The sequence below is a fragment of the Contarinia nasturtii genome, unplaced genomic scaffold, assembly GCF_009176525.2.
Source record: "Contarinia nasturtii isolate CC-2019 unplaced genomic scaffold, AAFC_CNas_1.1 Cnas_scaffold_78, whole genome shotgun sequence".
Taxonomy (NCBI): Eukaryota; Metazoa; Arthropoda; class Insecta; order Diptera; family Cecidomyiidae; genus Contarinia; species Contarinia nasturtii.
Window position 1 is genome coordinate 4,932,829 of NW_022197436.1, and position 20,215 is coordinate 4,953,043.

Consider the following 20,215-nt stretch of genomic DNA (forward strand, 5'->3'; position numbering starts at 1 on the left):
TCACTTTACACGGGTGCCCACTTTACACGGTCTTCCCTTACATTTTTATAGCCCAATGGAGACAAGCGTTTCGGGAAAACAGGTGTTATTTCGTCCTTTCGAAAAACTTGCCGTACTCATTGGTTCACTTGCCAGCTAAAGTTTCAACTTTTTCATCAAGCATTGCGCTGCATAATGACTTTTGCCTGTTCGACTCGGGGTTTTTTCTTCTTTCAAATTCGCAGATGATACACGAAGGGAAAAAGTAAAGGGACACACATTTATGCTCTCGCACACAGCTGAAACGAATTCGTGTTGTTTCTTGTTCCATTCTTTTCCCTTTTTTTCTCTCTCATCACACTTAAATTGGTATGTCTCTCAGCATTCGCTTGGACAATCCAATTCACGGCATACTTTGTGTCATCCTTCTTCTTTCTTTCATCGTCATAAATCATTGGTGTGTGTGTGTGTTTTTTTTCTTTTCTCTTGTTGCTTCCAATCCAACTCTCGAATGTAATTTTTCTGTGTCAAACAAATATACCTGTCAAAAAAGAAATTTCATCTTCTTATTCAGTGTGCGTATTACACCGTATGCCCAATCGTTCTATCCATTACGTGTGACTTTTTAACAGCTCTTTCGCGGCAGCTCAACAATTCTCGTCGTCGACGATTCTTTTGTTTGTACATTTGCTGAGTCGCACTTACAAACACACCAGAGCGCGCATTTATTTCCTCTAACAATTTTTTGTTTTTGATAAATAATCGTCAGAAAACTCATCATTTTACAATGACAAAAAATGCCATCATCAATGTGAATGGTTTGGAAACCATCGAGTAGGCGCACTCACATTCAAAATATGAAACAAATAAAAGAAATTCGGTCGTTTTTAAATCCGACCAATATACAAGTATTTGTTGTGTCCTATTTTTACGAGGGTTCTTTCTGTTCCAAACTTCATTACTAGCACACAAAATTCAACGTTTCTTTCTGATACAATACGCCGCATTCAAAGAATTCTTCAGTTTTTGTCTTTTCGAACGAAGAGAAAAAAAAAACCAAAGCCTAAGATAAATAATGCTAAGAAAATTCCCCCGTCCAAATAATAAAAAGAAAAGAAAAGATTGAATAAAAAAATCTCCGCCTAAAAAATACACATAGTAGATTCCCCAGTCCCAATTGAGTTGTAAGACGAAAAGATCATTAACGTTGAAAATTCATTTTGAAATTAAGAAATAAAGTGAAACTCTGCGTAGTGAGATAGTGCACATCTCGATGAACTTTAGCTCGAGAAAAGAAGAAAAAAAAATTGTTAAATCATTAATTTTGATCAATTATTTTATCCTTTTTTCTCTATTTCTCTCTCAATTTGAACGTTATATTGTTTCGTCGATTCGACAACGACGACAGTGACAGGTAAAAAAAATGAGTGTACATTTGTTTTTACTTTCATTCCCATTTCGTTAACATCCATATCGATGTCCATCATTATCTCACTTGCATCTCTGGGCTTCGTATTTTCAACAACAACAACAACAAAAAACACACATTTTAAACGAACGAATGAGTGTAGAATCGGAATAGAAAGAAACACATGAAAAAAGGCATTGGAAATGTTCAAGATTAATTTATGTAACGATGATAATTTGAAATATAAATAAAACTGTGAAACGAACAAAGATGTTAAAAATGCATTGTGTGTGCAGCGCAAAGGTTCGGGTCAAGGGGAGAGAGCGCAAAGTAAAATCCATTGATTTGGAATCTGACAACTTATTTTAGTGTGTCTCGATCGTCTGAAAATGTGTTAGCATCAATTTGTTACACAGTCTATCGACATAAATGTTAGAATGTGCATTTGTTTATTCATTTATGGCTTCATTTTATGTGAGTGTGTATCTTACGGCATTTGAAACAATCTAGTTTTTTTTTCTGTCTGCACATTTTTGTGTGGTGTTGTGCATTGTTTTGTGCCCATGGATAATCACCGCATAGTCTATTGTTTACATGAACCTGATCCAGAATAGAACATAACCCAATGATTATGGTGTAAATATCTTTATAATTCCATTTCGTCCAGTGACGCAACATCTAAGCGCACAGTGATGAAAACAAGTAGACGTTGCCGTTGAGTGCACAGGTAGGATAGTGGAGAATTTATTTTTTCATATTTTTTTCCATTCCAAAAAGGAATAATGCATTTTGATAATAATAATAATAGGTTGGCATTAGAGACAAAATGCATTTATTTCACTTAGAGAATGAGAAAACAAACGAAACAAAAAAAAATGATGATGAATTTTTCTATTCATCCTTGAACTTGACTCAGCACGGAAATGGCATTTTCATCAACATTTGACGAATTAATAAAGCAAATTACTCGGCATGTAATTACAAGCTAGGTTTTTTCCTCTTCATCTGTATAATTGCCGAAGTGAAGTACATGTTCTATTATACACAATCGTACCGACACAAACACCATTGTATCAGATTTACTTTGGGAGGTCTGAAATTTATGTATAGTCACTGTGATCCTATTCAATATCCTCTCTCCATCGATAATGTAAATTTAATGTGTATGTCTGTATGTAATTTTTTTTTATTCCCTTCATCTGGGTGTCGAAGTTCAATGATTGTGAGCAATTGGGTTCGCTTTAAATTCATTTCCGTGCACCGGACGGACCACCCAATTTGTTGCACTGTCCGAATGTCGCTTGAAGCCAATATCATTTTTTAAACAATCCTTATAAATTTAATACACATACATCCGTTTCAATTGAAGCAATTCGATATAAATAGATTCGGATATATATTCAATGTCTGTTGTAGAACAATTTCAAGTACATGCAAGCAAAATTCAAGCAATAAATCTGTGATGCATTCGTTCAACGAGCTCTTGAAATCATTCATTTGCAACATTGCAAATAAAGGCAATGTGAATGAGAGAAAGGAAAATAGGACGAAAAAAAAAACAGCAACAACAGTCGAAACGACTTACAGCAGATTTACACTTGACACGCCAAAAAACATCAACCACTCCGTTCCAAATAAATAAAGAAAAACAAAAGTAAGCTGATTCACAAATAAATCGAAATCGATCCTGTGACAAAGAGAGTTAGAGAGAGTAACATTTGTTGTTGGCGCATCAACAATGTTATCAAAACGTTTTTTTTTTTTTTTTTGAAAATCGATGTCGTCGGCAAAAGGAATTTGTTTATTTCTAGTTGAAAATTTTTAATCCAATTTAAATATTGATTTAGTTTCGTTTTCTTTGTCTCTTTCAAAAACAGGAAACTCTTCTATGGTTTAGAACAACTGACCGAACTCTATCTGGACAACAATAAATTACACACAATACACCGTGATGCATTCAAATTTACCATTTTGGATGTTTTAAATTTGGAAAACAATCGTCTGAACTTTACAAAACACATGGCAAAACCAATGCAAATGGATGGTTCAACATATTTTGATATACAACCATTTAAACATCTTACGCAATTGACTCGGCTAAATTTGCGAAACAATTCGATTAAGCATTTCTTAGAAGAATGGAATACAATTAATGTGAAATTGGAAGTGCTTGATTTGAGCCACAATGATATTCAATCGATCAGTTTGGAGCAAATGTTATCAATTTGGAGCCATCCGATTACAGTAAATTTGGAACATAATCAAATTCAAATAATCGAAGCCACTAAATTGGAATATATGCAAACGTTGAAAGATCAAGTCGATCGAGCCCAACAGATTGTCAATTCACAGCCAAACATTGCATGGAAATGGCTGCTAAATAACAATCCAATTCATTGTGATTGTAAAATTATGTATGCGATGAAATTTTTACGCGAAAATCCATCGATTGATTCATTTTTGAAAATAAATCGCACCCAACTAAGATGTGCTTCGCCCGAAAATTTAAAAAATCGTCTCGTATACAATGTGACATTGGATGAACTATTATGCCCATTGGATAGCCCATCAACGAATAAAAAATACTGTCCATCGATGTGTGAATGTTGGGTGCGACTAAGTGATGAAACGGGCATTTTTAATTGTTCAAATGCTGGATTAACTGCCGTACCAAAACTTCCAAATCTTCAAATATCCGAAATGAATAAATACGAATTGTATATTGAAAATAATCGTATCGAAGCATTACCAAAGTACGATGAACCCGGTTATGGAATGGTTACCAAAATAAATGCACGTCAAAATTCATTGGTGAATGTGGCACATGATAATTTGCCATTGGGTTTAACGACATTGGATGTTTCACGGAATAAATTGAAAACGCTTGACGGAAAAATTTTGATGCGACTCAATTACACAAGCGCTCTGCGATCATTAACATTGGCCGACAATCCATGGACATGCAAATGTAATACCGAATTCATGAAATCACTTCGAATGCATCATGCAAAAATCGATTTTGCAAATATCAAATGCAGCAACGGCAATTATATGCGCGATGAAAACGATGTATGTCCAATGCAAAAACAAATCGTTATATTAATTGGCCTGATAATTGGTTTACTCGGATTGCTCATTGGTTTTGTATTTGCATTGTACTATAAGTATCAGCAAGAGGTGAAAGTGTGGCTATTTGCTCACAATTTATGCATGTGGTTTGTGACCGAAGAAGAACTTGACAAGGATAAAAAATACGATGCATTCATTTCATTTTCGCACAAAGACGAAGATTTTGTCACCGAACAATTAGTACCTGAACTTGAAAACGGGCCACATCCATTCAAAATATGCTTACATTTCCGCGATTGGGTTATCGGCGAATTTATTCCGAATCAGGTAAATATATTTTTTTTTTTAATACATCTCATTTGTGTCGATCATTTTGGATTTTTTTTTTGGAAAATGGTGTCAATTTGATTTTAGATTGTATTTGAAAGAAAAAGAAACTTTCATGGAAATCTGGCCCAATTTTTACTGTCTCATTTTGATTTAACATTAACAACAAAACAAAGATATTAAATTATTAAGATCTCGCTAACAATCTAATCCATGTTGTTTATTTCTTTTGGCATATACATAATAATATAAAGACGATAGACGTAAAAAAGAAGAATAGGTAAAATATCTTGAAATGAATTTTTTTTCGTATCGGCTTCATAAATGTTCATGTAATTTCTGTGTCACACCGTACAATCAATTGTTCTGATTAATAATAATAGTAAACAAACACATTTTCCGCGCACCATTGCATCTTTTATATTCTCTTTTTTTACATATTTATATTTACGTTTGAATTTATTGATCAACTTATCTATCTCTCTAACCACCAATTGTTGATGAAATTAGTTTTAATATGAGTTATGATGCTATGTACCTTTTCTTTTGTTCATTTCTTTGTCGAATAGTTAATTAATATCAATGTGGTAATCTCTGTTTTAAATTATTTCTCGTTTTTTTATAAGTTTCATTTGTATTAGAATAAATATATCGTACGCCACCCTATTCGCTTCACTGTGTGTTGCTATGTCAAACTAATCAAAACGTTTTTTTGTTTGTTTCTTAAATGATTTAATTTTGCTAATTGTATCATTTGGAGTGTAATTGTTGAGTCTTTGTCATATGTTGCAAAAAGAAACAGCGCACACCTCTGCATGATTTATTGAATAAATCAACTAATTCTATTGTTGTTTTTATTGAATTGTTCTTTCTTAGATATCCAAATCTGTAGAGGATTCGCGGCGTACAATAGTCGTGCTCACGCCAAATTTTATCGATTCAATTTGGGGTCGGATGGAATTTCGGGCGGCTCACAAGAATGCCTTGGCCGAAGGTCGTACGCGTTTAATTGTTATCATTTATGGTGATATTGGTGATATTGAAAAATTGGATCCGGAATTAAAATGCTACTTGAAAACCAATACATATGTTAAATGGGGTGATCCATGGTTTTTCGATAAACTCCGATACGCAATGCCACATCCAACCAATTATAAATCAAAAGGTTTGATCAAATCAACCATGAAAAGTTCCATCGATGACAAATTGGAATTGATAAAACCACAAGCGGTGACACCACCATTAACAACACCACCAGCCGAACAAGCCGGTCAAAATCCATTGATTGGCAAATTAAACGGTGACAATGCCAAATATCATTCAGGTTTGAATGGATTAAATGGACATGTAAATGGTGCATTTATTATAAATACAAACGCTAAACAAAGTGATGTGTAATTAATTTTGTAAGTAAATAAACTGGCAATGACATAACAAAGAAAAAAAAAAGAACCATTTCAACAATCGATATAAATATATAGAATATGTAACAACATAAATCGACAAACGAATAAATGTTCTGCCGAATGCCAGATGCCGACCCATGAATATTTTATTTTATTAAGATAAAATGAAATTGAAAAAAAAAACGAAAGGAATAGTATGATGAAAGAAACCTAAATTCACTGAATCAAAATAATATTGTAAATACGAAAAATCACACACACACACACACAATTAACATGTAAGTCCAATGACCATAATGTGTCATGTCGGTATTTGTAAAACATTTAAAATCTAGAGAGCTTAAGTTTCAGCGTTATTTATAGCTAATTTACGTAAAGACAAAAAAAAACAACAAAAATTATATATAGATATATATGTATTTAATTTATAAACTTGATGCAAAATGAACGAAAGAATTAAATCAAATATGCAAACAATTTCAAGTCTTCAAAAAGAAAACCAATTTTGTTTGATGTTCGTTTTTTCCCTATAAGTTTGCTATATGGATATTTTACCGAATCTCATCACAAAACTAAAAAAAAATTAATAAACCGAAAATCGATTGAATTGTTGGACTGTTTTACTTTCCATGCAAAGAAAATATGAACTGAAAATGTAACTTTGACATTTGCTTCGAAACCGTTCAAAGCCTCTATATCAGTTTATTATCGAGAAAATGCATTGTGATAAACAAGAAATTAGAAAAAGAAGAAAATCATTTTTTTCTTAGAATTTACAGTGATTCTCAATTATCTATGTTTAAGTTATCGAACATTTGTAAGCATACACATGTGTGAATCTGCATGCACCCACTCACACACACACACACGCACTAATACACATCTGGCATACTATAATTATGATCTGGTGTATTGAACGTTGACTTTTTTTGACATAAATTGCATCGTCAATTCAATGCTTGCATAAAATCTTTCGAGAAATTTATTTAAAATGCCTTTTTGTTAAAAACAATTCAAAACATTTAATTTTGCTCGATTAAGACAATTTAGGATTTTCAAATTTGCGCTCATCTTTTCTGAATTGAGTTTAATTTTATTCTATTAGAAATTAAATGATCGAATGAAAGGTGTCGAAGTCGCTTAATAAGAATAACCATTATGATATTCGTTAATAGTAACAACCGTCTTGACTATTTTGTTCAGTAAACAACAAATAATCACCTTAAGATGTGGTTCAACTGGATTGAAGTCACATGATATGGTAATTTGACAACGTCCAATACACGATAAAATGGAATATTTAAATAAATAACCAAAAATGTTTGTTTGATCCTTTTGTTATTAATATTATATAGATGAAAAAGATTTTCTCTCTTTTCGAAATTTGAATGCATCATTTTTTCACTCAAAAATTAATTGAACCGAATTCAAATATTCAATTACGTTTAAATTATAGCTTCTATTGGGTTAATTGAAAATAAAATCTCCTTCTTTTTTTTTAAATTAAGTTTAATCAAATAAAATGGACAAATCTCTGATGTTATATCAAATAAATAAAATGAAAAGAAAAATAAATATCCACAAGTTGATAAATGTAAAATGTTTAAGATTTTATACTTCAAATAAAACATAATATGAGTAACAGAAGAAATGTATTTTTCCTTCTTAGCAACACATAGCACAGGTATGAACTCTTGAAAATTGCTTATTATTGGAACGTCATCTACTTTGTTCTTTTTTCGCAACTTTTAATAAATCGCGTGTGCGAGACAAAGGATATTGATATTTTAAAAAATTACCCGAATATAATATTGGTAATTGAGATGTTGTAAATGAAAATAATTCCCCAGTTGAATGAAACATTTTCAATTGGCAAATAATTTATTCGATTGCATTGCGTTTTTCATATTGAGGTATGTATCACAAGAAGAAGCTCAGAATCGTCTGTTTTTTTTTGATGAGGTACAGAAAAATTCATCTTACTTGTTTGCTTGATACCTGCTTCTCATACGGTTCATAGGTAATCCCTGGAATACCTTATTATATATTATTGTTGATGCTCTCTTATACAGTTCACTTAATATGTTTCTATTTATTTTTATTTGGTAACTTTTCTTCACACAAAACACTGATATCAGACTTAAAAACGCTTACAATTTATTTACTTGGATGAACACACTTCAAACATGCCTAAATTGGGTATGGTGCCAGCATATGAGTGTTGCACCTGCAAAATGATTTGGTTGATTTGAAAATTTGGTGATGCGTCACCATTCCGAACTTTGCACCAATTAGAGGAGCTGAACATGCGTAACAATTACTTTTATACGAGCAAATGTTACACGGAGTGAGAGAATAAGATGCGAACAACAACAACAACAACAACAACAACAGCATCAAGATGATCGATTTTCGATTTATTTTCAATAATTCAATTCGAAAATTATTGAAAACGAAGCAAAAATCGTAAATGTTATTGTTTTCACAAAAAATCATTTGAAGTGGTCGTCGTCGATTGGCTGAACTACTTTAAAAACAATTGAACAATTTTATTTATTCTTTGTGCTCATACACTAAAAAAGAGATAGGTTCCAATCCGAAACAAAAGCCTCCAAATAACGACCAATATCAAACTACGCTCAATTCATAAAACCAATATAATTCAATAATTATGCATAATTTGCATGAATAATTATTTTTAAAATGTAGAAGTACAGAAAATAAACGATCTATTTGCTCTACAAAAAGAAGAAAGTTATTTTTTAGTTCATTGTCATATTGGTTCAATAATGATAAAAATAGCAATACCATTAGATTCTATTAACTAATAGGATGACGCATTTTAGCTGACTTTTCATTGTTCACAGTCAAGCGAGATACTTTTGCCGCCGGCGATAATGTAATTGTGAAATGTGATAAAGAGATGTTTAGAAAATTTATTTGATTCATTGAATGTACTTTTTTTTTAAAGTAATTCAATTGCAATGTGACCAATTTTTTCTGCTCAATATAAAAAAATATGCGTATACAAAATTTACCCTTTTGCCGTTGGCGACAAGTACACAGCGACCAATCTAATCGGAAATGCAAATACTGTGATGTGAATTGTATGTGCCGATTCAGCAATGTAGGGTGATTTCTTCAACATAAATAGTCACGAGAAGAAGAAAAACCCTTCAAGCAAACCAGATACATTCTAGTTCACTGAACTGTACACATATCAATGAGGAAAAATCGGAGTGTACGCCCAAGTTTTGAATTTGTAATATTTTTTATCCACTTCAACAGTTCATTTCGAAATTAAATTTAGCATTGCCATTTGCATTGATGAGCAATAAAATGGGAAGAGAAAAAAAACAAGTAATGATTCACATTTTGCAGTGGCGTAGATACAATGAGGGTTTTGACGTTCAAATCATCCCTGAAATGGAACTAATACACTTTCTTGAGGAAATGATTTGAACAAAAAAATATCACTCGCTTCCGAGGGTCACTATTTTCAAAGTTACGAATATTTTTGTATGACAATTTTCTTCTTACATAATACGTAGCACCGTGTAAGAATTTTACCTCACTTCGTCCCTTTCTACTCTTCGTTTTTGAACACACCTAAATCGTGTAGCTATTATACAATTGGCTTTAGAATAAACGAACCTTCTATGTAACTGCGCTACTGCACATTGGTGTGTGGGTTCATTATGGTAAGTTTGAAAATGCAAGATTCAATTTGAATGCATAATTTATTTTTCGGAACTTTCTTTTCCCGAATATCCAAAGTACATTTTCGTCATCAACAAATTTGAGCGCAGATTCTTTTCAAAATGACAAGATAGAGATAGTAACACAGAAATACATTCATATTTGAATGAATATGGAGACAGCCAATCTATAACAGAATACTTCTGTTGGTATTTTGAAGTACAAGACGTTGATTCATCATTTTTCTATCGATATATAGCGAAACATATAGCTAGCCATTATGAATACACGTTGTATGTATGCGTCAATACAAATCAATATCCATAATGTTTTGAGAGTTTATTAAGATATTATCATCGTAAACGTGAAAATAGATTACAAAAGTACAAATAGTGACCGTTTCTTTTATATATTGTCATTTTGGCAATAACGATGATCATGAGAGAGATAGAAGAAAAAGAATGAGACAGTCATCACAGAAGACTCTTCAGAGAGCGTGGCACACTTTGTGTCTTCTGTGTTCGGGTAACAATAATACATACATAACGGTATGAATAGCTATCTAAGAATAAGAAATGCTGAGCCAACAGAAGTTCTTATGCTATTTGTACGCCATATCTAATCCATATAAAAAGAATTTATTATACTGTTTTCTAGCCCGTATCCAGTCAAACAGTCCAAAAAACCGCCAGCCAGCATATACAAACAGTAAAAAAAATTCTTGTTATTTTATTATATTTCTCGAAATGTGTGATGCAAAAACAAAGCCAAATCATCATCGGCAAAAGAAATGGCATTGACAAAGAAAAATAAGCCATACACAAAAGAGAAACACAACAACCATCGAATTAAATCAAGAATCTGACACAAAACAAAACATATGAGAAAATATTTTTTAAGAAAATCTATTTGTCTTGGTAATAAAAAAAAGAAGAAGTCTAATCCATTGAAAGCCTCCGATGAATGATAAGAGTAAAGAATCAAACAAGAATAGTGGAAAAGGACAGCAAAACATTACGCTCGCAAAGAGGATCGAGTAGATTTGTATTTTACTCCTGCACGCCGTGCACAAAATAAGGAGCAGAAAAAGGGGCCATAAAAGAAAACAAGAAAATATTAGCATAGACATGGTAAAAGCGCAATAACAGAACGTAACGAGAACGCAAGAAAGCAAAAGGAAAACAGAATTTTTACATAAAAAAATATATATATGAAGATATAATAATAAGGGTACTTCGACTTACATCAGTAGTGAAAGTATGGGATTGAATCTCATTGCAAACAAGCCGCATCTCCACATTAATTGATGCTATGAAATGAACACAAAAGGCACACATACCGTACGAATGTTTGCATATGTGCAATTTTTTTGTATTATAATGATATGAAGAGCGTCATGACGACAACGTTGACAACGGCACCGACGGCGACGAACAGCAACAGCATCGGCACCAGCAGTTGTAAAAATCCATAGACATTTTTTTTAAATATTGGTGTTGTTGTCATTTCATATTCCACAGCGTACACACAAACGATGAATGAAAATAATAAAAAGAGCATTGCATTAATATAACAACTAGGAAAAAAAATATTTAAAGCATAAAATATGAATGAAAAAACCCACAAAGGCGAATTGATTCACCAGGAATTCACATTTCACCTGTGGGGCTTTTCTTGTTTGGAATGAAAAAAAAACACACACACTGCGTAAAAATATGCACGTCGCAAACTTTCTTTTCGTATTTGTTCCTTTTTGATCGCATCACTTTTACCAGATGGCAAAGTATTGAAATTTATGTAAAACACCATTTTCTAACCGGTTCGTCCATAAGCAATGACAAACATTTGCATATTCAATCAAAACGTGCATAGATTCCATTTGGGATTTAAAGGGGGAAAGGGTGAAAAAACTATATAATCAGAATTAACTTACAATCTGATCCACAGACGGCCGTTTCATCGAAGAACATTTTGACGATACTTTGAGTGTAGTCGATTTCAATTTTCTTGCTTTTTTTGCACAAATCAACTCTATGGTTTTTGTCCGCATAAGGGATCTGTACGACATGAAATGAATAATATATATATTATTATTTCGTAATTGTTCACAATTGATATAGAATTTACCGTTATCATGCCATCAGTGAAAATCTGTCGAAGATCAAGGCTGTGATTTATTTGTGGATTGTACAATTCGCACGTTTCTTCACGGAATTCTCCATTAACCATTGGGCACATTATGTTTGTGGCCCATTCAAATTCGTAGTGACATTCATTTGAAATGCTTTGTAATATTGGTGTTCCCTGTACCACAAAAATTGTCACCAAAATTAAAAATAACAGCCACAATATGACAGTGCAAAATAAAATACCTTTCCCGCTGCTGGATCGCAATAGAATTCAATTTGTGATGATAGTTTTGTTTGTTTGTCCTGTGGACAGACATTTCCATCGAAATATTTCAACTGTGGTCTCGAACCATGTTCCGTACGAACAAATGTTAGCGAAGCACGAGGATATCCCAAACTCTTTTTATCAAAACCACATAACAATTTTAGTTTAATAATAAATTTAAAAAAAAATTGAGATTCAAAAATTAAAAAAAAAAGACTCTAGAACAGTAGTGTGCGAGGAAAATATTTCAAGGGTGGGCTGATTTTTCGAATCCAAAAAAAAAATCGGAAAAAATCCTCTCGGAACCGAAAACCCTAGCAAATTGAAAGAATTCTCCTCAATTTTCTACATTGATGAGCTAAAAAAAAGGTCTTTACTTTTTGAATCAAAAACTCTAGCAAATTCGAATAAATTTCTCATCCAAATCACAACCCCCCCTCCGCCCACTACTGCTCTAGAATGAATAACCAATCAATATTCCATTCAATTTCAATGAAAATACGTCCAATTCACATATTTAAAAAAAAACTGCATAAAATTGAGAAATTCTCTAAATTTGAATTTTATATTTATGCAACGTAGAACAAAACGCGACCGACACATCTTCAAAGAAAATTCAATGAAACAAATCCAAAATGAACGAAATAAAAAAAAAATTGACGTGAATTAACGACAAAAATTGACGAACAAAAAATTGACGGAAAAACTGAACAGAGAAAAACCACCAAATCAAATGATTGATTAAAATACACTTACTTGCTCTTGTTCTGGATTTTTTGTGCCATTTGTTATTGCACGACATGCTGCAGAATTGGCATTGCAGCTGAGTCCGTATTGTGGCACGAGTGGTTTGCAAACATTCAAATAATACTGAAAAAGAACAGGACACAATGAATTTGAGGAACGACAAAAAAAAATCAAACCATTTAAGCAAATAATAGCATCAATCGCTGTGCGAGCTCCATTGAAGTATATTGTTCAGTAGACTATGCTATTCTCATGATTTGTTTAATGTAAATCTCGCATTGTGAACATAGCGATACTCATTCTCGATTGTGAGATATGCGTATAACAAAAAAGACCGTGCCGATATCATAGACAAATTTAAGTGAGATTTATAATTGAAATCCGAATAAAACGTGGTTTGGTATAATCTCGGCCGTTTATTTAAACCATGATACCAAATGAAGTTCACAGATTTGCTATTGATTATTATTCATTTGACTAAGCAAGACATTGAAGATGTAAACGAATGTCGATGCGAATAAATATACTTCATTTCGTATATTTTACGTATGAATAGGAAAAGTTTATATTTTGCGAAAAAACTGCCATTCTCTACAAAATCCAATCTCAATTTGAATGACATCGATATAGGTCACATCTACACACGTAAACCATATCAAAGAACAATATTTCTCTTTTATCACAATTCCATTCATAAGTGAAACAATCAATGGTAAATAAAGCAAAAGTATGTTGACAATTGCTTTTGAAACTTTTTGACGATGAGGCAGGACCTACGGCCTTTAATACATTCATTTTTATCGTCTCTAAAAAATTCTCTTTTAATTTAAAATTCTCGGCCGAATGCTTGCCACACAAAAACTTACCAATATTCCATTTGGTTGCTTTGATTTAATTGTATCATTTATTCGTGCCAAGTAATTATGTGTGCTACTTTTAAGTGGAGTTAAGTCAATCTCTTCATCAGTGTATATATTATGAGCTTTGCATTGAATCTAAAAATAAATTTTGGTATTTTTAAAATATACGTACTTTATTTTTCGAATAAAAAAAAACACATTTTCAAATGCCAAATAGTTTTTGCTCACATCATTTCTGCACACCAATTCCGTTGGAAATTGAATAAGAAGCGTACAGTTCGTGTCTTCAATAACCTTTGGGCCAGCTTCGATTCTCTCGTGTTCACATGCAAATTCAATTTTTGTTGTCCATTGTTGTGTATCACAAGCCGAACCACTTTTATACAAAATATATGGTGCTTCGTTTTTCTCTTCCGACAATTGAAGTTCACTATTAACGATTCCAAGCGATGCGGATTGGCCTTTTTGGTCACCAGTCACCAAACAAGCACCGGCTTTACCATTGCATGGTTCTTTTGGTTCTGAGCATACGCCAAAAACATATGTCTGATTTCCATGTTGTACTCGATACGATTGACCACTCAATGCATTCAAATCATAACTGCAAATCAAAACATCAATCAAGATAAATATTGTTTAAAATTGAAAAAAAAAAATGCGAAGAAAAATATATATATATTGAAATGTGCAGTCTTACACAAATCCAGTAATTGGATCAATTGTACGGCATGGAGTTACTTGGTTACATGCCAGTGAGGTAATCCATGTAAAACTATGTTCACAATCTCGTTCGCCAGTATATTCGGGTTGACCCAACTGAAATTGAAATCATTTTGTATATAACACAACAACCACATTTACATTCAATGTCTGAGTATACCTCAATCATCTCGTCGCATACAAAATTGATGATGGATGTAATATATTTATTGGTTGTTGCATTGCATTTCTCATCCGATGTGAATTTCATAAATAGTTTTCCATTTTCATACGTTGGATCGGTGACCGTTGTACCATAATTTTTGAAACGCTTTTTCACATCTGGTTTGGATTTATTGTCTAGACATACGCTGACATTTGGTGGACACATTTCATTGTGACCGTATAGTGTTGGTTTGCAAATATTTATGAGAAATTCGGTCTGATTTGGTCCGAGAACCTTGTGATTGTAGTCACTCAATTGCATCAAATTGAATGTGTGGTTGGTTTTTGGATCTTTTGCTGTGCATGTATTTGTACTCAATGGTCCTGACAATGGATGGCATGCATATCTTGTTCTCCAAATCACTACAAACGCACATTGGTCCTGGCTCTATTAAATTGCAGAAGAAGAAAATATGAAGCAAAACAAAAATGAAGAAAAAAAAACCGAACAATTTTTTTAAGAAATGAAAACAACGCGATTAAGAAATATTTTTTTGCGCAAATAAAATTACTGTTTCAACTTACATATGGCATCAGAATAGTTGGGCTTGAAATATGCGATGAATAATCACAAGTCGTTATAATAAGGAGACTAAATGTTTCATTTGTATCTTTATCACAAACATCACCGGTAAAATTGAAGTAGATGCGACCATTTGTGTAAATTGGTTCTGCATCAAGTTGAGTGCCTATTTTGCAAAAAAAGAAGACAAAAAAAACCACATATTGATAGAAATTGTAAACAAACACCATATATTGTTTCTATAGTTTCAAACGAGTTTAAAAAATTTACCGAATTTAAGTTGTTTGCCGTTTCGAGTAAGACATGCCGCCGATTTAGCACCCGCACATACTTTGGTCAAGTTGCCACAAACATTAAATTCAATAAAATCTTGACCTTCGCCGTTTATCCTTAAACCAAGCTCCGAATGCAGTTTGCTTAGATCGAATTGTGTTCCATATACGGGCTCGGTTAGTTTACATTGACTACCCTTGACATCACCCTGCAAAAGCAAACATACACAATCCAATAAGAATAAAAAGCGAAAGTGGAAAAAGCCACACTGCGATGGAGATGCCCAATATAATTTTAACACATTGTAATGACGTGACTTTGTTTACACATTGAAATTATATTTAGTCAGTGCTGTAGCGGTGTTTTTTGTATCGATTGTTCTACGTCAAGACAAAATAAAAAAAAAAGTCAAATGAAAATATGGAATCGCAAGACAGTGCAAGGAAAAATTACTCTTGGTCTACTACGTTGTATTATGATAGCACATTAAAATTCGATTAATTCCAATTGAATGATTTTCATCATTTGACATTTATCATTTCATTACACCACAACGCAATTTCTGCATTTCCATTTAGTCGCTGTCTTTTTTCTTTTCGCCTAGTATTGTTTATAAAAGGTGCCCGCTTATAATTTCGTTCTTGATGTCAATTGATAAGATATAAAAAAATCTCAATTGCGCAAATATGGAAAATATATTTCACATGAATTCCACACTTTTGAGAAAACACTTATGAAATTGGTTTGAATAAATGAATAATTCACCCACATTTTTCATCTTTAAATTCGGTCACATGAACTACTTTTAGTTTTGGAAAAACCGTGCCGATTCAAAAAGAAAACAAGTGGTCACGACCGACAACTTACAGAATGATCCTCATAAAATGTTACGTCAGCAATCACAATCAGTTTCAATAAAATATAACTATAAATCACACTTTTTAACATCATCTTAAAAATATAAATAGAAAAGCGCTTTCAATTGAACTAGCATTGAATCACAAAGGTTTTTCTTTGACTTGACTAATGTGTCTTGTTTTCCTATTATTATAACTGCGTTCTATTTGGCTGATTGCGACTTGTGTGTATCTTCTAGACTCTAGCACTCCTTTTGAAATGTTTGTTTTTTTCGCGTTTATTTTTTTATTTTTATTTTCACTTGAATGTATGTTATCAACTCGACTGTGAGTAAGCGCGCTCTTATATTTTGCACACACATATGTGTCACCTGTCACATCGAATTTCGGTATATATATTAAATATGTGTATAGGTTTGGAGTTGTTTTTTTTATCTTTAAACAATTGCCGCTTTCAAGCCGTTCGCTTTAACAATGTTTTCAATTTCTAACGAAATACACGAAGTGCGATATGGTTTTTGGCATGTCATTATTCTGACAGTCATTGATGAATGTTCATGTGTGACTCGCTTCATACTCAATACAAACAAACACATATTGTGCGGCGCGAATAGAACGAAACACGAACGAAAACAACAACAATAATAACTTGTAAACAAATATCAAAGGAGACTGACAATTGTGTGTAATTCAATCTTAATTACTATGATGTCTTTGACTGCGATTACAAATACTGGTTTCAATGGCACACCGAAAATGCATCCGACCAAAATAAAATCTCTTAAGCAATTATAATTTCCGAAATTGTGAAATGAAAAATCAATATAAATGCAATTTTATTCACTGAATTTCAATTTATTTTTCGCTTTATTAAACATGTATACAGCAAATCGAATTTCGAATTTTTTTTTTCTTCTTTATTTTAACCAATGAACAATAAAAACAAGCACTAAAATCAACCTTAAATGAATGTATTGTGAGTTTCAATATGGTATTTAATGTGTGCTATTTTGTTCGTGGACTTGTGCGTGGTGCACGTTTGTATACTTTTGTCGTTTGAACCATGAAACTTTTGTCACTCGGTGGAATTTCGTCGGTTGATTGAAAGCTTTGATTTGGACTGTCCACTGGTTCCGGTTTTGGTGGTTTATTCTTCTTCCGTTTTACGCTGACTACAACATTCGCATCAAAACTGATATCTAAATCCAAATTTATGTTGTACGTCTTATTAGTTGTACCTGAAAATGATCAGAAAAAGGCAATTGTATAGGATTGTTGTGTTATACCAATAGTAGGAAAGTAAAGGAGATAATTTCTGTTTACCTTTCTCTTTGTTGACATGATTGTTTACAACGACTGATGAATTTGTAGTGGTTGTTGTTCGACCCGATGACGCTTTTGTGGATCGAACTTGTGTTGATACTTTGCCTTTGTCGACCAACTTTGTGTTGGTACGTACTTTTTTCGATGGCGATGGTGAATCCTCGCTTGAGTCAATAACTACATCACGTTTACGTGAATTTTTTCCTTTTGGTGATATATTTTCGGCATTATCTAATGCTTTGGCAGCCGATTTTCCGGACGGTCGACCAACTTTTGGTCGTGATTCCTTAACAGGACTGGCCGCAGCTGCTGATGCTCTTTTAGATGCTGCTGACGATGATGATGTCTTGAATTCCAAATCACCAGTATTGGTTTTACCTAAACCGGACCGGAAAAAATGCAATTATATAGGAGTTTTGAAAGAAAAATTAATAGAAGGTCTCAATGATATAAATGTGAATATTAAGAGATGTTTTACCGAGCGTTTTTAGGCCGTCGACGAAAATTTTGCGACACTTTTCATAGTCTGGTTTTTCATCATATTTCAGTTTTGAAACGTATTTCAAATAGACAGTGATTGGTTCTGGAAATGAAATTCGAAAAAAAAATCATTAAAACTGAATTATGATAAAAAATGAATTTGTTTTTTTTTACCTGTGCATTGTTGGCTGGCAAAACAACTTTTAAGTCGTGTTTCAATGTTTGACATCAACTCTTCTTTTGCCTGTTGCACTTTAATTGGTGTTCCAAGTAATTTATTCTTTTCCCATGGTAATTCACCGCCTGCCCATTGAATCACATTGTAGGCCAGAATTTCGAAATCGCCACGCATCGTTGGAACACCCTGATTCAGAAGAAAGATCACCATGTCAAATGTAAAAGTGTTACGAAGTAGAACAAAAAATGTGTCTATTACCTGATGGGCATCGCGTGATGTATATTCGATTGTTCCGTTGTGCATTTTCTTCGGATCCGGTTTAAAATCTTTAGTTGTGAAATGTGATGCCAAACCAAAATCAACTAAATATGCTTGATGGCCACCATTCTTTCCCAAACCAAGCAGCATATTTGTGGCCTTCAAGTCCGCATGGACATAAGTGCAATCGTGAATGTATTCATACACATCGATCTATCAAGCAAAAAAAACAATATGAAAAAACTGTCAATTTGTTGGTTAGATCATTATCAATACCATTTGAATGGCCAATCGGTAGACAGTGTGCAATGGCATCTTTCGATCATTTTTCAAAAACAAACTCCATATATCTGAACCAAATCGTGGCATAACAACGAAACGATGCTTCTTCTCATTTAGATCGTGTGATCCATGTCCAACAAAATGTGGCATTCCGAGCGCTTTCAGATTTCGTTTCTTCTTGAATGCTTCGACTGTAAATCAGAATAATTTTTTACATTTTTTGCTATTTTTTTAAATTATATAAATCAAATCTTACTGTCTGCTGGTTTTGCGTTGCGCATATAGAAATGCATTTCAACAAAGAGTGGCCCATTTCCATGTGGTTCCTATAAATTCGATATAGTTTTATAAAAAAATTCCAATAATTTAATTTTTCAGCCAATTCAATGCATACCACTTTAACAACATATTGATAATCTTCATATTTTTTAGTTGATTCATTGGCTTTGCAAGCACAATAAATTTCACCAAAACCACCGACACCAATTGACGGTCCAATTTTCCATTGTTGCTTCGATAAATCGGTAAAAACCATTCCCAGTGGAATGCTCTCAGGCATTTGGTATGCATTCGCTTTTCGTTTAACGGCTGGTTTTTTATTTGGCGCCTTTGACGCTGTTGTCGCTTTTGATGTAGATGCCTTTGGCATTATTGTCTATATATATGCTATAACAACTCTTGAAAATGAAAATCATCAACCAAACAACCAACGAAATGATTAACTATTTGAATAGCAAATGGCACAAGAAATATAACGATATTATTGATAATTGAATGCACACAAACAAAACAAAATTTTCAAAACAATTTTTTATGAAATTAAAACGTTTGAATCATATTTTGGTTGATGATCTTATTTTAACCGTATGAATATGAATAGCTTGACATAAATGCCGCTCAATGCTGTATAATGTCAATGCAGAATACAATCGAAAAAATACACCAATGGATGCGTTTAGTTCGCGCCAAAATTATACGTTAAATATTGTGCAATCGACATTTAGTTCAGGAATTTTTCAACGAATTTTGTTGGATATTTGTTGTTTTTTCTAACAAATATTTACTAATAGATACTTTAATGTCAGTATATGCATTGAAAATTAATTTAAATAGATTAATTGGTTGTTTTTCGAAGTCTAGGTCAACAATAAAATGACAACCTAAAAATAAAAACAAAACGGCTGTACTTCATGAATATTTTAACGCATTAAGAATATTTGATTTTTTT

At 32.7% G+C, this 20,215-nt stretch overlaps 2 protein-coding genes across 4 annotated transcripts in view; both read right to left on the bottom strand.

Annotated features, from left to right (window-relative positions):
• LOC116343692 (cation-independent mannose-6-phosphate receptor) overlaps nucleotides 1-16,986 on the bottom strand; it is a 64,490-nt gene extending 47,504 nt beyond the window's left edge. For 2 of the 3 annotated variants that reach the window (XR_004201357.1, XM_031771936.1), the window contains exons 1-12: nucleotides 16,477-16,986; nucleotides 15,607-15,817; nucleotides 15,339-15,502; nucleotides 14,770-15,201; nucleotides 14,587-14,705; nucleotides 14,118-14,490; nucleotides 13,896-14,024; nucleotides 13,039-13,152; nucleotides 12,261-12,416; nucleotides 12,016-12,192; nucleotides 11,822-11,945; nucleotides 11,133-11,197 (exon numbers count right to left, since the gene is read on the bottom strand). Coding sequence is in view for 2 of the 3 variants with exons in the window: in XM_031771936.1 (XP_031627796.1) it covers nucleotides 11,133-11,197; nucleotides 11,822-11,945; nucleotides 12,016-12,192; nucleotides 12,261-12,416; nucleotides 13,039-13,152; nucleotides 13,896-14,024; nucleotides 14,118-14,490; nucleotides 14,587-14,705; nucleotides 14,770-15,201; nucleotides 15,339-15,502; nucleotides 15,607-15,817; nucleotides 16,477-16,560 (2,148 nt within the window). In the remaining variant the exon portion in view is untranslated. Of the gene's footprint in view, nucleotides 1-11,132; nucleotides 11,198-11,821; nucleotides 11,946-12,015; nucleotides 12,193-12,260; nucleotides 12,417-13,038; nucleotides 13,153-13,895; nucleotides 14,025-14,117; nucleotides 14,491-14,586; nucleotides 14,706-14,769; nucleotides 15,202-15,338; nucleotides 15,503-15,606; nucleotides 15,818-16,378; nucleotides 16,403-16,476 lie in introns of those variants that run through there. The other variant, XM_031772050.1, reaches the window with a different exon arrangement.
• Nucleotides 16,987-17,331: 345 nt separating this feature from the next.
• LOC116343856 (nucleosomal histone kinase 1) lies at nucleotides 17,332-19,861 on the bottom strand. Its single transcript, XM_031772177.1, has 8 exons — nucleotides 19,382-19,861; nucleotides 19,244-19,313; nucleotides 18,982-19,178; nucleotides 18,706-18,918; nucleotides 18,444-18,633; nucleotides 18,268-18,372; nucleotides 17,790-18,167; nucleotides 17,332-17,704 (listed from the first exon to the last, which is right to left on the bottom strand). The coding sequence occupies exons 1-8, from the start codon at nucleotides 19,634-19,636 to the stop codon at nucleotides 17,472-17,474; spliced, it is 1,641 nt and encodes a 546-aa protein (XP_031628037.1). The 5' UTR covers nucleotides 19,637-19,861; the 3' UTR covers nucleotides 17,332-17,471.
• Nucleotides 19,862-20,215: the final 354 nt, after the last annotated feature.